This window comes from Balaenoptera physalus, assembly GCF_965194825.1.
Source record: "Balaenoptera physalus genome assembly, chromosome: 17".
Taxonomy (NCBI): Eukaryota; Metazoa; Chordata; class Mammalia; order Artiodactyla; family Balaenopteridae; genus Balaenoptera; species Balaenoptera physalus.
Window position 1 is genome coordinate 2,785,041 of NC_138895.1, and position 17,706 is coordinate 2,802,746.

The 17,706-nt window shown below is 43.7% G+C and overlaps 1 protein-coding gene across 11 annotated transcripts in view; it reads right to left on the minus strand.

Moving 5' to 3' along the window:
- ST18 (ST18 C2H2C-type zinc finger transcription factor) overlaps nucleotides 1–17,706 on the minus strand; it is a 308,958-nt gene that overhangs the window by 20,912 nt on the left and 270,340 nt on the right. For all 11 annotated transcript variants that reach the window (XM_082432989.1, XM_082432997.1, XM_082432994.1 and 8 more), the window contains 4 exons: nucleotides 13,746–13,991; nucleotides 6,968–7,083; nucleotides 1,759–1,821; nucleotides 948–1,016 (listed from right to left, as the gene is read on the minus strand). In XM_082432989.1, the coding sequence (XP_082289115.1) occupies nucleotides 948–1,016; nucleotides 1,759–1,821; nucleotides 6,968–7,083; nucleotides 13,746–13,991 (494 nt within the window). The remainder of the gene's footprint in view (nucleotides 1–947; nucleotides 1,017–1,758; nucleotides 1,822–6,967; nucleotides 7,084–13,745; nucleotides 13,992–17,706) is intronic.

Genomic DNA, 17,706 nt, shown 5'->3' on the forward strand with positions numbered 1-17,706 from the left:
TCTAGAAAAATAGTAGCCAATAAAATGATTTCTAGAATCTACACTGACACAATCAATTGTACACTCACTTTGTATATTTTAGAGTTGTCTTTACTATTCATGGTACTAAAATTCTGAATTTTTATACCTGTTTAATATCACATCTTGTTTCATAAACTTTTTTTGGGATAATTTTTAGATAAATTTTAAACAAGTTAAAAAATGGAAATACTAACAAAATATTAAGAAGATATATTCTCCGAAATTTTACCTGTAATTTAGACACCAAGTGTTAATTCTACTATTTACACAAATATTATTTTATCACTAGACTTAGTAACACTGATTTTTCCTAAAATATTATGTGCAAATGCATTTTGTTGATTTTGCTTAATGTTATTCTTCATCTTTTCTAAATGTATGCCTTACTATATTTTTAAAGGGTAAAAAGTGGATTATAACTTTTTATTAGTCTACATGTATTATAACAACATATGAAAATAACAAGTGAGAAGTTTGCGATAAAAGAAGATAATAGTAGGAAAAATAAAATCAGTCAACAAAAGTCAATATATGTGTGACTTTGAGATCCTGTAGACAAGGTGAAAATGAGCCAGAATAGTATGTCGCCCCCAAAGGTGAAAGGCTGTCGTATGATTCAAAATGCCCACAAGGTGAAGTACTGTGCAGTTTTCCTAAAGTCAGAAGATGAAAATGCTGGCCGTACCCTCCTAGGTCTGATTAGTATACACGTTCTGAAAGTAACGGAGAAAAGGTGTCGTAGGTGTTCAACATCATTGCTTTTAAAAACATCGTAAAATACAAGCCCTCCAAGGCCAGCTCATTAACTAAACTAAATTACAGTGATTTGGTTTCGGTTGTTTGAGTTTTTGGTGAGAGAGCGCGTGGTCGTAATTTACTTAGGTGCCGTCTGCCCCTGGTTAGGGCCACCCTGGCCGGACACTTACTTGAGTTCCTGAGAGTTGGCCGCCATGAGGGATTTCAGAGTCTTATCTGCCAAAGGACATCCAGAAACACTGAAGAGGGAGGAGAAAGCAAAAACAGAGACACACGCGCTGACACGCGCAGGCCCGACTCGGGGGCAGCCTGAGCTGGTGAACACACGTTCAATCCACCGACGCGGTTTGGGAAAAAGTCTGAACCCGGCTTCGCTGCTCTAGCCAGACCGGGCTTTGGGCACCTTGACTACTTGTCACAGACTCTGGTTTGCTATTTACCAAACCAGGGGCTTTAGCCCAGCGAGACCCCCGGCTCCAGTGATGACTGACCCAGAGGACCCTCCCTCTGCATCCCGAGGGATGGTGCTCAGAGGTTAAGGCCCTGCCCAGAGGGAGAGCGAATCACATGGGTGACACAGGTGGGAGGAAGGGCCGAGCACAGCCTCCGCGCTGCCGTCCCTCCAACCCTTTACTGAAGCCTCCCGCAGCGTAAAAGGTCAGCTGGGGTCACTGCTGTCCTACCTGGGCTTCACTTGAGTCCTAAAGCTAGACAGGACCTGAGCCTGACATGAGCTCTACCTTCTGGGCTGTAGCGTGGATCATAGGATCAGAAAACCGTTTTTGACCAGAGAAGTACACTTTCTTTACAATATAAGCAAAAAGACTGAAGACTTAGCTTTATTTCTGAAAAACGAAACAAACCAAAACCCCAACTAACTCAGTCTCCAACTCCCGATCCAGATAATATCTTTCTAGAAGGGGTGAGGGTGAGTCCTTAAGGACAGATGAGGAACGCCTAAGCGAGAAGGTGGGGAGCTACCTGCGATGAGACGCATAGTTGCCCGTGACGTGGCCACTCCCGTCGCATCCTGGCGTTGGGCAGCTGGGTCAATAAAAACATAGAATCAGGGTCAGGTGCGTTCACGGATGCACTTGCTCTGTCTGACTGGGTATGAGGTAGCGTCTCTTTTCAAGACCGGTTAACACATACGGGACGTGCAGAAGCTAACGAACTAAAGATGTAGATTACATAAGGACCAGCAGACGAGACAGGAGGAAACCGGCAGGATCCTGAGTTATTCGTTTCCAGCACCAGATCAGCTCTCTGATTCAGATGATGTAGAACAGTGATGCAACAGTCAGTGGTGTCCTATTTCTTTGAAAATATGAGTTATAAAACATGAATATTAAAAACCCATGCTTTATCATGAGAGCCGCTCTAAGGTACCAATTATATCACAGATGTCAGAAAGGAATTTTTGTGACTTTTTTTAAAGAAAAAGGTAACAGAGTAACTTCATAAACATGTTAGAAAACACCTGAAAAGGAAGATCTTTGAAAATACTACACATGGCTGAAATGTAAACTGACATTTTAGACGGGACAGTTGCTGATAGTGCAGAAATAGTTACGAAGTTTAGTTAATAAAGCTTGTGATCAGTTTCATCCAAAGTTTTGAACCCAGCAAAGACAATCAGGAATTAACCACCTAAGCAGTAGGCTCTCCGGGCTGTCTGCCCACGACCGGAGTCCGTCCCGGGCACTTCATTTATCTCAGGAGCTGGTCACATTCTGTGCATCTTATGTGTGTTTTAAAAATAGTGAAAGTGGATAGTTACCCTGAGCAGTTTTGCTGCCAGAGTTAACAGATTCCTTGGTTTCTCAGCCATTTATTTCCCTCTGACGCTGCTTGAAAGTTGCTGGTGCGAGGTAAGCGGATTGACCCCAGCCCACTCGGTGGTCTTTGTGTCGGTGCCACTAATCAGGGGAAACATCAGGTACGTCACTCGTGCTTTCTGATGTTTTCGGCACCCTGCCTAACGCGAAGGCTCACCCACGTGTGGGATGCAGACTCTGCCTCTTTAAAGGGGCATCTGGGGATAGACTGATGACATCCAAGATTTCTGAAATGTCACCTTCTCAGTATTTTTTTTCCCTGTGAGTTACTTTGCAATCATTCTCAAGTACTCTAAAGAAACTGTAGGAGTTAGAGCCTCTTCATCTCTCAGAGAGATGCGCGATTTCCAGAGCTTGATCCGACCTGAGCCAGCCAGCTCTTTGCCCACCACTTTCCTAGATGGAACATCAGGAAGGAAAATGCGGAAGCTACAAATCTATGTAAACGAATAAAGAAAAAAAAAGAACAACGACTAACATCTGAGCTGAGTTATCTTGCAAGTGCCATTCACCCGCTAAACAGAGAAACAATCTTTTCTGATAATTACACAGCTGGAATATTCAGAGCGTGAGAGATGGGTTACAGTGCCCTGGGAATTCCTACTTTGGAAATACATCGCCACCTGGTGTGCCAAAATAGCTTTGCATTTATTTTATTCTACTTTAAGTTTCATTTCTATTTTTAAATTATTCCTATTAATACCGCCAGGAGAGGCAAAGTGCCAATGATTTTTTAAACCAGACAGTCATAAATTACTTAGGAAGTATAATGATAAAGTGTGCATTTAAATAGTGGCTATTTTGTTTCAGCTTTGTGGTATCAAGAGGTCAAGGAATAAAGCCAAGATTGAAGGGGGCGATGTAGTGGGAAAAGATCCTGTTTTGGATCCTGATGCCTTGCTTAATTTACAGATCTTCAATGAGAAATCTTGTACAATAACATTTGCAGATCCCAGTTGGGTGATATATTCTGGGAAGATTTGCAGATGAAAGTATCACAACTTAGAGAAAGGAAACTAGCTAGTTCCCTCAAGTAAGTGGCGCTCAAACTCTAAGCAAATTCATGTTGATCAATGACATCAAAAAGTCCTATTAATTTAGCCAAACAGTTTCTGGTAAGCAACTAAGGTGCATTTATCTGTTAGAAACATAAAACAAAGCATAATAAGGACAGGGTGAAACTGTAAAGCAGTGAGACGTTTACAGAACCAGTGTGTGACACAGGTGTGTAGAAGTACGTGGTACCCACCCAAGCGCTCCCCTGTGCTGAAATGAGTGGAAAACCACGAGGCCTCTAGAGAGTCAATTTCCTAGGAATTCATGATTATATTCCAAAAATTGTTCACCATCTTTTTGGAGCCCTTTCTCTTTGCACCAATGAGAAGCGCCCATTACAAAATAATCACACTTCATTTTTCTGTCCAAAATGGTGATGCAGGTTAATTATCAGTTTTTTACACTTCATTTAGCTTGGAACGACTCTGGAAATTTCCAAAATCTACCTTCAAAGGATAAGCATTGGCCCTTTTGGAAGATATTTGAGATAATATGCAGAAACAAAATCCATACAAAGATTTTAGAAACTTGACTAGCAGGCCCATGGCAGCCTTGACACGGCTGCCCCAGGTCACCTCCCAGAGGGCGCAGCGCTTGGTGACGTGCAGCTCTGGTACGTGGGCCCCACCTCATCAGGAAGTGTTGACCTCCTAAGAGAACATCATGCTCGAGGCAGCAATGTCTGCCCACGAAATCCTTAAGGAATGCAGCATATCTGTTTATTAAAAATCACTCGACCATAAAAAGAAACGAAATTGAGTTATCTGTAGTGAGGTGGATGGACCTAGTGGCTGTCAGACAGAGTGAAGTAAGTCAGAAAGAGAAAAACAAATACCGTATGCTAACACATATATATGGAATCTTAAAAAAAAATGGCTCTGAAGAACCTAGGGGCAGGACAGGAAATAAAGACGCAGACGTAGAGAATGGACTTGAGGACATGGGGAGGGGGAAGGGTAAGCTGGGACGAAGTGAGAGAGTGGCATGGACATGTATACGCTACCAAATGTAAAATAGATACTAGTGGGAAGCAGCCACATAGCACAGGGAGATCAGCTCGGTGCTTTGTGACCACCTAGAGGGGTGGGATAGGGAGGGTGGGAGGGAGATGCAAGAGGGAGGGGATATGGGGAGATATGTATACATATAGCTGATTCGCTTTGTTATACAGCAGCAACTAACACACCATTGTAAAGCCATTATACTCCAATAAAGACGTTAAAAAAAAAATCACTCGAGTGTGCACAGGACAGACTGATGCTGGACCGGGGTCTTCTGATCGACAGCTTGTGTGCAGGGCCTGTGCAGCGTCTGAGGTGTGTCCCTGTCACTGGGGAAACGAGCGGCAGTGCAGTGGTACCAGGGACCCACGCGGGGACGTGGAAGCAGCAACCTCAGTGGCAGGAACAGCCTGCCCTCCTGGGAAAGGTGGCGGGTGCAGCGGGGCTGGGAAGGGGGGACCACAGCAGCCGGGACGGCCTCTCGGGTGGGTGACACGTGGGGGAAGAGCTGAGGGAGGGGAGGGCGGCCCCGCAGAGATCGGTGGGTAGAGCATTCTGCTCAGGAGAGGGTGCTTAATCTAGTTTAGTAGAAAAAGGTAAACGTACTTTTATGCTGGGGGATTCAGAAGAGAGGGTACAGATGCCAGGGCCTAAGTGCAAGGGTACCTCTTTGCTAGAAACTCTCATTAACTGGCAGCTTTAAATGTACTTGGGTAAGAATATACATGAATGTTTAATCACTTTCCTATGGAAAAGCTTTTCCTGTATGTCACTCACTCACTCCCAGCAACCATTCTGCCGGGACTACGCTATCTGCTGAGGCTATAAATGCCCCAAAGCCACGGTTCCCGCCTTACCTTTGCCTGAAAGCCCTCCCTCTCCCTGTCCCCCTCCCTCCCTCAATGTCCACCCTGATGTCTCCATGTCCCCCCGCACAGTGGTGACCGGCAGATGAGGAGGAAGGCGGCCAGGATGGCCTCTGTCCTGGCGATGGCCCAGGTGAACTCACACCCGTAAGCAAGCTGTGTGAGCCACACTCTAAACTCCAACAGCCCCCGGTCAGAGATCCTCGGGGTGAAGAAGGAATAAGGGTGTGCGAGCTGGGCTCAGGCCACAGCTAATGGCCTTGCCATTAATGGCGAGTTAATGTCCCTGCGTCACTTGGTGGCACATCCCTCGCACCCCAGCTCTGCCCCCTGCCCCCCGTTCCCGCCGCGCGTCCCCCCGCTGGCTGGCCTCCCTTATTCCCGAGACCCACTCTCCTGGGGTTTGTCCTGCCTTTTCTGCTTTAACTTCTTTGAACTTGCTGTGGCATCTGAAACCATCAAAGGCCCGGGTGGGAGTTTTCTGAGCTCTCAGCTCCCATGACCATCACTTTCCTCCTCCTCGGCCCCAGGTCTTTACTCTTTGTGGGCTTCTTTTTCCCTGTCAGGTCCCAGCAGGATGCGTGCCCTCGAATTCCGGGACGGGCACTCTGTCCTCTTCCTTGTATACATCTTCCCTGGAGGCCCTATCTCCCAGGCCACACCTCACGATCTCACATCTGCATCTCTAGTCAACATTTCAGATGATCTTCCTGACCCCAGACGGTCCCCACGCGCACCCGGCCTCTGAAGAATTCTGCACACTGCTCTTCCTAGAATACCCCAGCCCTAGTGCACTTTTCTGCTCAAACACCCTGTGGCTTGTTCACGCGAAACCTGGCCATCTTCTCAGGGCCCTCGTCCTGCTCTCTCTCTCTCTCTCTCTCCAGGTCACCTGGTCCTGGGGCTCAGCTTGGGGCCTCCTGCTCCGGACGACCGGGCCTGTCTCAGAACCCACTGCAGCTTGACTAGTACTTCCTGCCCTGTCCTTTCAACTTCTGAGTCACAGAACCCCTTGAGAATGTGACGAAAACCATGAACCCCCTTCCCAAATAACACTCTGCAGTAAGTTTTGTGAGTCTGTAGACTCCCTGAAGCCCTGACTTGGCTCCTCTGAGGTCAGTGGGTGTTAGATTAAGATCTTCTGATCAGAACATAAACATTTCTAATTGTTTTACATGTTTTGTTTTTCAGTCGATTAGACTTTTAATTCTCTTAGCCTGAGATCATGTCAGGTACATTTTTTTCATAATCCTCTTAGTTCTGAGCATAGGTCTAGGTATATACAAAACATTTAACTACCAACTGGTTGAAACTGCCCTAAAACATTTGCAAAGTCAGCTCCATAAGCCAAGGCGTTATTTACTACTCAAGGTTTTAAATTGGCGTCTCCGCTCTAGAACCACAGAGTAAGCCATTCCAGATGACTTACGTGATTAGTTCTTTCTTGAGATCTCTTGCGTGGAGCTTGGGTTTAGGGCTTGGTATGGAGGCCTCTCCAGAGAACTTCTTTTCCTCTAAATTTTCTAGAGAGCTCACTGGGTCTTTCTGAAAAAAAAAAAAAAATACAGAAGCACACAAGGCATTAGGAAACTCTGGAAAGACAACTGTATTTGAAGTCATTGGGGTCAAATTTGAGTTTTGGCTTAAAGACCTAGATGACATCCCTCATCGGATTTGTACACAAAATAAATAAGATAATGAGTATAAGGGTAGATCTGGACCGCTATGGACATTTACGCTCGGTGAAGAATGAGAAATTATAACTCATGGGCACACCTTTAGAAAGTTTGCATTTTGGCAAACATAACTACAGAGGTATTTCTTGAGCTACGTAAATAAGTTAATATTTTAATATATTTCAAGTTTTACAGTGTAGCAAACATTTCCTAGAGAACATAGGAAGAGTTCTTTATGCACTCAGCAGTCATTGGTAAAACAAAAGAAACACTGCAAAAAATGAATCACACAAATTTTTAAACAGAGAAGGAAGAAGCAAATTTAGGTTAGTAGAATGTCCTTTCTGATAAGCAAATAATTAAGATTTAAATTGTTTGTTTAAATATGTAATCACTGAGTCCACAATATCTAGGCAACATTTAGTTTGATTTTTCTGGATAATTGCTTTTAGTCTCACATCACTTCCTGTTTTTCTTAAATTACCTCTTTTGCTAAGTTGTGGTATTTTATAATGGTTTTATTCATTAGATGGAATTTCTTGTTGGATTATCACTAATTTTCATGGCCTTATTTTAAGCTTAGTACTGATCCTGATTTCATAAGGAAATCTCATTGATCCTTTCAAATCATTTATTTACCATCTGATATAGTATCTTACAGAAAACTAATGATGGTTTTATTCAGTCACATAATTAGCTTACTTGTATCATTAAGTTTATATCCAGTAAATATAATACATTCTGGATTTAACATTAAAATCAGATAAACTAATATAAAAAAACCCTCTCCTAAATCTCAAAAGTATTGATCCATTTAAGGTGAGAAAACAATTTTGAGTTATTCAGGTAAATCTCATTTAAATCAAATGAATATGAAATTGCAAGGGCAAATACAATTTTAATAATCCTGAGTCTACACCCAAAATCAATGGAAAAACAAAATCCCTGGATTTTCCCAACCAAAGAAAAATTCTAAGCCTTCATCTCAGTCATAAAGGCAAATGCAATTTCTTTCATTAATTACTTGGATAACAGTTCAATCAATTATTTTACATAGGACCACACAGTGGTAAATACGTTTACACTACCTCAAGTAACATTATCTTCAGGCCAAATTAATAAAACCTGGTTTGGTCTAATTTCTTCTTTCATATTATTTTTAATACTGAGTATTCCATTTTATATTATTGATTAATGTTTGAAAATAGTAGCAGATAATAATACACCACTGAAAAATAAAGAGAAATAGGTGTTTGATGATAGTTGTCTACTAAGGTAGAAGAGGAGGGCTATTTTAATGCTGCTTCCGCGGAATCTATAGAAAAGAAGTGAATTAGGCTTATCCTTTTCACGTTTCACAGTGTAAATGCCTAAAGCGAAGCATTAGCACTACCTTCCATTTCATTTGGAGCTACCTGGATTCAGCCCGGGTGGTGTTTTCCACTATAATTTACAAACGTCTTGGCCTTTTGAAAGTAGATACAAATGATAAATCCAATTTTGTCTCAGTGTGGAACAGCTTTTGTTTTTCTGTTCAGATGCTGAATTTTTCACAAAAATGGCATAAAGTGAAAAAGAGCTATTTTATTATTTTCTTTGTGATGAACAAGAGCAAAGTATCTCTAAGGAGGCGTGTACATTTACATATGAACACATAAAGGTCATTAGCTGTTGTTTGTTGAATCTGCACATTATGGAAGACAAGGGAATAAGGGATTTTGAAAGAAATGGTCAACTATGAAAGTTGAACTTATTTGACTCAAATGCATTCAAAATTCATGCTTGCAGCATATATGGTATTTAACTTAGCACAGTAGTATGTGGTGATGATTCAATAGGATAATTTTATTGGATATGACCTTTTAAATATTTTGTAACTTCTTTTAAAAACTATGAACTCTTGGGTATGTGATTGCATTATGAAATAATTGTCTTTTTCCCTTTTTTTTGCTCAGCATTCTACCTCTAGAAGCTTGCAGAGAGCATAGGTATTAAAATACAGGTGACCATCACTATAAGAATGCTTAATTTTGTTACAGAAGCATTTTATATTGGATAAACTCCTAAATAGCACACCATAAAAATATGTCAACATCATTTGTCAGAATTTTTTCAACATTTAAAGTATCATTTTGAAAATAATAAATTTATATTGGGGAGACATAAAGAGAAAATGTGGCATACATATATGTGTGTGTTTAGAGAGTATATGGGTGCAATGAAATTCCTTTAATGTACAGATAGAAGTTTATATAGATTTCAGTAAAGACCAGAACATAATGGGAACATGAATAACAGATAATAGCATCTGGCACTTTTAACATTTGAAGCCCTGAAATCTTTGGAGAACTGACAGTTGAATGAAACTGACAGCCCTAGTTATTTCTCAGCATTTTCCTTTCGAGATAGTTTGAGTTTTTTCCAGATTCAGGATTTTTTATTTAGAGGGCATCTGGACAGGCTATTTCACTGAGAGAGACAGACAATATTTTCTGAAAATTACCACCAAAATTAAGCAACTGTTGTGCATATGAACTAGATAACAATGAATTGGAAATAATCGCCCTGTTTCTGGTCGTGGGTACGGGTGTGAGTCTCGTGTGGGACGTGCGGGGCTGGGTAGGTGGGAACAGCCCACGTTCACAGAGCACTGCCGGGGCCCCGAGCAGCGTCTCTGCAGAGCTCACGGGAACGACAGCCAGGACCATCTGTCCCTGGTTTGTGTGGTCACGTGCGGTCACGTCCTGTAACCGGGCTCAGGGGCTCTGGTCCTGCCATCCTGAGAAGCACCAAAACCACTGTGGTCTCCAGCACACACCTGGCCAAGTACCACTGCTTCATTATTCTCTTTTTTCTTTCCTTCCTGCTTTTTCTCAATATTTCCTAGCTGTCTCCATTTTCACGTGTACTTTTTTCTTTTCCTTTTCTCCATTTTCTCCCTCTCCCTTTTCTTCATCTTAGGGAAGCCCAGGCCCATTACTTATTTTCTATATGACCAAAGAACAACAACTTTACCCCGGCAAGCCTCAATTTTCTCCTCTAGAAACTTTGATAATAATCCTGCTTTTCAGAATTGTTAGGATAATGAGACGCTGTTTATAAAGATCTTTAATCTTTATTCTTACTCAACGTGGCCTCCCTCTGCTACCTTCCCAACGAGGACATTGAATACAATCTACTTTTTCAAAATAATAACTATCGAGTATCACATTTTTCATTTAGGGATTCAGAACAAAATGTGAAAAATACTCTCTATTGGTAAATTACCTTGGCACGGACGAAGGCACAAAGAACAAGGGTGAGAAACTGCCCCAGGAGTTACAGGGGTTCAGAAGCACCTTTGTGTGTGTCCCCGTGGGGACAGCGCCCCAGCAATGAACCACCCACGTTCAGACCGTGACAATAGGCATTAGGCTTAAACCATATTTTGTCAACTCAGACCTAGTGCAAGCATTCGGACTCCAAGAACTCAGTAGATGTCTCCAAAGTCCTCTTTGTTGCTCTCAGTAACATTGAATTTCCACTTAGCTTGTCAATTCCAGACGTCAGAATACTTAGGTTGCCATTTGTAGCAGTGAGTCTACACTATCAGACCCGAAGGAGGTAATAAGCCATTCTGGAAGGAGCAGAAATCTAATCTAAACAGATCATCTTCCCCATGATTTTGCTGGCACGTTGAACACTGTCACAGGTCCGTAAGCCTTAGACAGGAGCGTACTCCAGCTGAATCCATAAAGCCGCCCAGATGAATCCACACGTTTTGATAAAGAGAGAATATTTGTCATGAGACTGAATTTTCTGGCGATCTGAGGGATCAGAAGTACATACAAGGAGGTCCCTGAGGTGCTCACTAGACCCCCAAGCGGCAGGAGTGTCCCAGAATACGAGGGGTACCCTGTAGACATCGCTGCACAAACTTATAACCGAAGTCAAATGACACAAGCACCCTGAAGGGGAACAAGAACCCACTATGCTCTGTTACTGGTCGGAACTGGACCGGACGCCTGACTCTGTGTGAACAGAAAGGAGATTGCTCGTCATCGGTGACCTCGGCCTGTGTACAGCGGGCTCGCAGGGGTGAAGACAGAAAGTCTAAGCCCCCTGCACACAGCACCAAGACTCCCCAACACGGGGGCTTTCCTTCCAGCAGGATCACCCAAGAACAGGGACGCCGTTATGCTTATCCGGAAGGGACCGTCCTCCGTGCCACGTGCCTTTGACTGGACCTCCACCTCCAGGCCTCGTAACTGGGATTAGGTTCCCCTGTGGGGAGTGGAATAGGCCCGGTTGGCAATCGGGGGGTCTCGTGGACCGGGGGGCGTCCCCCGTCTCAGGAGCTGATGTGCACGGACTGGACCGAATCAACAAACTTGCTCTCAGCCCACTCCCCCGCCTCCTGACTTCCATCTCAGACCCGCGTGCCGAGCGATTGCTAAGGCGAATACCGGCAGATTTCTGGATTGTACGATGATGTACAGGTGTAGGTGTAACTTCTGTGACTTTGCGCAGCTGCAGCAGCCGGGGATGTGGAGGAGGGCAGAGATGCACACTCACCAGTTCACAGTCACCACCTGTGGCGAAGCAGCTTCTTACACGTGTGCTGCAGGGTCAGTTCTATATTTATTAGAGTCAAATGTATATGATTTAAGAAACGGTTCTTCTAAAACAGTGTTATGATAGATTAACTAAGACCATCCCTAAATACTTGGGTGAATTTTTTAAATAAATTTATTTATTTTTGGCTGCACTGGGTCTTCGTTGCTGCACGCGGGCTTTCTCTAGTTGCGGCGAGTGGGGGCTACTCTTCGTTGCGGTGCACGGGCTTCTCATTGCGGTGGCTTCTCTTGTTGCGGAGCATGGGCTCTAGGCGCGCGGGCTTCAGTAGTTGTGGCACATGGGCTCAGTAGTTGTGGCTCGTGGGCTCTAGAGCGCAGGCTCAGTAGTTGTGGCGCACGGGTTTAGTTGCTCCGCGGCATGTGGGATCTTCCGGACCAGGGCTTGAACCCGTGTCCCCTGCATTGACAGGTGGATTCTTAACCACTGCACCACCAGGGAGGTTCTTGGGTGAATTTTTAAAAGCCAAGCAGAATGACAATGACTATACCCCGTATGGCAGACTACAACATGAAGCTGCCGCTGTGTCAGTCCCCCCACCCTCCCCGTGATGGTGTGGCCAGTGGTGACGCAGAGCCTGCCTTGGGTCCTGAGGTCTCCTCCGGCCCTCCCGTCTACTCTGCATGCCTGCTTAGCTACTCGCTGCTCTGTGAGCTTGGTTACAGGTCGGTCCTCCTACCAGACTGAGCACGCGTGTGGAGGAAGCATGTGCCAGGTGGTGCTGCATCCTCAGGACCGATCTTACTGCCTGGACGTGGGGATCACAGTGGAAGTGTGTGGAGGGAGGATGGGCGGGAGGGAGGGAAAGAAGGGGAACAGGAAACAACCCAATCTTGTCATCACTGCCATTGACATTGACTCATGCCCTGAGATGCTAAAATCACACAAGGAACTATACTCAGTATTATATAATAACCTATAAGGGAAAAGAATCTGAAAAAGAATCCATATACACACACACACACATATGTATAACTGAATCGCTGTGCTGTACCTGAAACTTACATGATATTGTAAATCAACTATACTTCAATTAAAAAATAAAGCACATGCTAAATCAAATTAGTCCTCCACCAAAGTCTCTGAGCTTCACGCAACTGAAAAAGGTGGTGATGCACACTTTCAAGTGTCTATTTCAGTTCTTCAAACACATCAGCTGGCAAGTGCCAACCACTCCCTGACAAACAGAATCACCTACAGTAAAGCTGGGGTCACATCTGCAACGTCACTGAGTCTAACCGTGGAGGGTATGGCCATGAGCTCTTCTGAATGACACTGAGTCAAGGCTAATCAGACCCAGCCAGGGGGCTCCAACTGTGAGATGTGGGCTGATGAATTCCTGCACGGCCACAATGTCTGGCTTCCAGGGGTGAAGCCACCTCCAAGGATAACCCAGCCCACAACTCTGGAGTCGCCATGGCTGAGACATCCCACGTCCACGACCAGTCCCCAGACCACGCCTCTGCACACAGGGATGCCAACACCATCCCTCCACGAAACCACGGAAGGGGATCTGGCGAGATGCGTCCTTGCCCCCGATTCGTTCTCGTGTTCCGGCATCCGGTGCAGAGCACACGGAGGCTGGCGGCTTGGTGTCGAGTGGCACCTTGCTCCTCACAGGCTGCCGTGTCCGAGGGAGAGATGACATCACCTCTCACGCAGCGCACACTACTCAGCCGTAATGGGGGTACAGCGCACTCTAATGACATATTGTTTTAGGCAAGGGATGGGAAACGTTGGATTCATTTATAAATTCCTGCTGAAATTTAAAACCATCGTTTTACCAAAATCAAAAACAAGGTACAGAATTACGTATTATCTACACAGGAGTGTGAGAATTAATCCGGGAGGAAAAAGCTGACCACGCCCTCCGATCACGCTCCGTCTCAAGCTTATCGGCCGACATTGAAACAATACCTCTTTCTCCTCCTCTGTCTTCCCATGAGCTTTGCTATAGTTGATAGGCGTGTCCCAGCCCTCGTGATCACAGAGGGCCTGGTAGAAGGCGGCATTGACCAACAGGCTGCTGGTTTTGAATGGGGAAGAGGAAGCAGTTGGAACAGAAGGGTTAGTGGAAGTTAGGGGTGCAGCTTTGTCCAGGATTCGGTTTTTTTTCATGCTTAAGTCCAATGTGCCATTTTCATCCACTTCTATCTCGGCTCCCTGGTATACAATAGGAAACAGAAAAACATTTAAGCAGTTTGCAGTGGTAGCCTAGCCATGTGGGCTTTTAAGGGATCATTTTAAATGCAAGCTTTTATGTAAGTATATCTGATTTTAAATCTAGCTTTCTGATTTGCTTTGGTTAATGTTCAATTCTTAGGCAGACTTTTCAGAGCAGCCCCATTAGTGAGCTTTGTGTTTCTGGGTTTAAACAAAGTAAGCCTAATATAAATAAGATCGTCCAAATACTAAATGTACTGGCTAAACCTGTTTTATCTTTTTTTTTTCCCCCAAGTTTAGCTTTAAACCTTCCTTTCTAGTTTGCAGAATTATCACTCCCAATTCATCCTTTGAAGCATTAACACTTGAGTTTATAAAGAGGCACAATATTCTTCCCCCATCACAATATTAATCTAACGTGAAAAACATGCACAAATAACCAGCTGGAAGAGACTTTTTACTGGGAAATATGAGAACTATATTAGATTAGTATGAAAGTGACATTTTACCCTGGGTGCCTTGTGCCAGAAAAGCTTGGTTAACTCGTGGCGGGCGGGTTGGGAGAGGCGGGCAGTGTAAAGCAAAGTTCCCCTGGGGGCCTGGAGTGGAGGTACCAGCTGTCACATGACAGGACGGGGCGGACGGCGGGGGTTAAGTTCTACAGTGGAAACTCCAGAATAAAGGTGATTCTTTTCCAGATACTCAGTATGAGACTTTAATTCTACCTCACGGCGTTTCTCTTCAGGAGACCTTTGGCTAAGCTTCGTTTTCTTTTTAAGGTTCAAGTGCCAACAAAGTCCCCATGTGCCCTAGACCTTCCACAATTCACGTGCCCGAGGATGGCGTGCATGGCCCTGAATCGTGAACACTGCCAGCCAGTAACTCCCAGAAGCCAGGGTGAATGAGCTCGTCACCCTCGCAAGTGGGTCAAATGAATACCTGAGCGGTTTTGTCACTGTCATCCATCAATTCACAATTAGCTTCTGGACAATGTCTCTTCTCTTTTCCTTTTGGCCGGCAAAGCAGAAATCTTCTCTGAATATGCTCCTAAGATCCCTGACGGTTACTTCCCAGGGGTTTATTTTAACTCCCCATTTACACTGCACCCATACCCCCTCCCCAGCGGTTCCCCCTGAGATGTGATCCACCGTAGCGGCCGCCTGAGTTAAAAAATAAAAGCATCTCTTCTGTTTGCTTGTTTGACCTGCAAAGTTCCTATTCTCAATCTCTCAGCCTATGAGATAGAAATGCTCTATTATATTTGTGGGAGGTAAATACACTTCTAATATATTTGTACTAAGATGTTTGGTCATATCTTTCTGTCCTTTTCAGTAAATAGTTTAATCTCCTGTGATAGTTTTAAGCCCTGAATTTCACAGTACAGCTTATCCGGGATAATAACTTAGTAACCACTACATCTTATGCCATCTGTATAATATCAAATACGTTTTTATACCAGCATTAATAAACCTTAGTTACAAAAATCCAAGATATTAACCATATCAGTGCTATGTGCTCTCTCCATGATACAATGTATTCTGCCAGGAGTAGATCAAAGCAATTTTTGGCTTCAAACCTGATACGTAACTATAGCAATGAAACAGAGCTATAGCTATCAAGTTTAATGGCCAATGTAAAGTAAAATGCTAAATATTGTAGTTGCTGACATTTTTCATAAAAAAAATAAAAAACTTGGGTTAAGACTGCACAACCAACATTCACATAAAATTCCAGACCTCTGTGACAGATGGCTTAGGAAAAAGGAGTCACGTGACCGGGCTGCAGTGTTTTATAGCGCAAAACCCATAAATAGTGCAGATTCGAGCTTGCTGAAAAAATACCAACTATTCCAAGACAACACTAATATATATTTTAGTTTTTACAGGAAAAAAAAACTTCCAATGAGTAAATTAAAAAATCGGAGATTCTCAGAGTTGTGATGGTCCTACATCTTGAGTAATCATGGGCTGATTGAAAAAAAAAAATCACTCCTAATGTTTAAAAGAGGTGCTTTTCTGCACCCCGTGCCCCAGCCGGCTGCTCTGAGCACCTGACCGGGCTGGGGGGAGGCAGGAGGCCGTGCGGGTACAGATGGGCTTTAAGTGAGCTCACAGATGCATTCAACAATTACACACAGCACCCAGGGAAGGGCCCCTTTCTGCCCGTGGATGGGTGGATCACACGTTTACTGCATGGATTTTATTCAGAGCAGTACCAACAGACATGACTTCTCTCTGTGCTTGAAACTCCAAATGGCAGGACATTGAGGACGGGGTGGGAGAGGCGGCAGGAGGCGGAGGGAACGGCTCCACCCCGACACGGACCCCCAGCCCGACGCCTAATACGCTCATTTCTTAAAGGGCTGTTTTAGACCCTTGTTTTCATTATTTGAATTTTAAGCTTTTTGAGGCTGGTCTAACACTACTCATACACTTTCCAACTTAGGAGCGACATCAGTGACCATCTATTTCAGCTACTTTTGAGTTACAGATGCTACCTGTAATAATACAGATGTCTTTATTCATGAAATGACTGAGAAAGCACATAATATTTTCAAGCCACTATATTTACGGGGAAAAGAAAACTGAAACGTACAGTGTCCCTGACTTCAAGGAGCTTATTTTGTGCATATAGGACATTTTTAGTGAAATAGACTATAAATTATTATTTTAAGTTATATAATTTATATATAAATTATACAATTATAAATTATTATTCAACTGAAAGTTGAGATAATTTTTCATTATAAGTCTTATCTGTGCTATAAAATAAGAAGTGACTCAGATGTCTGCCAACAGAGAAACAATACTGTGCTGCATCTATTAAATGGCACGTTACAAAAATAAAACAAAATAAAAATAAAAATAAATAAATTTTAAAAAAGGGTTTCCCTGGCGGCGCAGTGGTTAAGAATCTGCCTGCCAATGCAGGGGACACGGGTTTGAGCCCTGGTCCGGGAAGATCCCACATGCTGCGGAGCAACAAAGCCTGGGCGCCACAACTACTGAGCCTGTGCTCTAGAACCCGTGAGCCACAACTACTGAGCCCACGTGCCACAACTACTGAGCCTGCGAGCCACAACTACTGAGCCCGTGAGCCACAACTACTGAAGCCCCCGCGCCTAGAGCCCGTGCTCCGCAACAAGAGAAGCCACCACAATGAGAAGCCCACGCACCGCAACAGAGAGTAGCCCCCGCTCGCCACAACTAGAGAAAGCCCGTGCGCAGCAACAAAGATCCAATGCAGCCAAAAATAAATAAAAATAAAAATAAATAAATTTTTAAAAATGGCATGTTATGTGCTCAGTAAAATGATAATTATGAGAAGTTTGTTGCAACAGGGAAAAGACTTATGTCACTGAAAGCAGGAGACAGCCTGGCATGCTGGCTATGTGTACAGCTAGGGAAAATGGGGAGAAATTCATTTTCTGAAGAAGAGCAAACGGGAAAACACAAAAATTCTTGTATCTGTAGTTAGAGGATAGGCCGATGGCTGTTTTCCTCCAATATTTTCCGGGCAAATGATGATATTATATTGTTTCAACAATTAAAAATGATCTTACATTCAAAGATGGTGATGAAGTAAAAAAAAAAGCAAAATTGTAATTTTACCTTACAAGTTCTGATTATGAAAAGCATTAACTTTCAAGACATTGCTAGGACAAGATAGCCTTGTTTTCCTTATTTGGCAGGTTTTCTGTTAATACGAGAGAGGT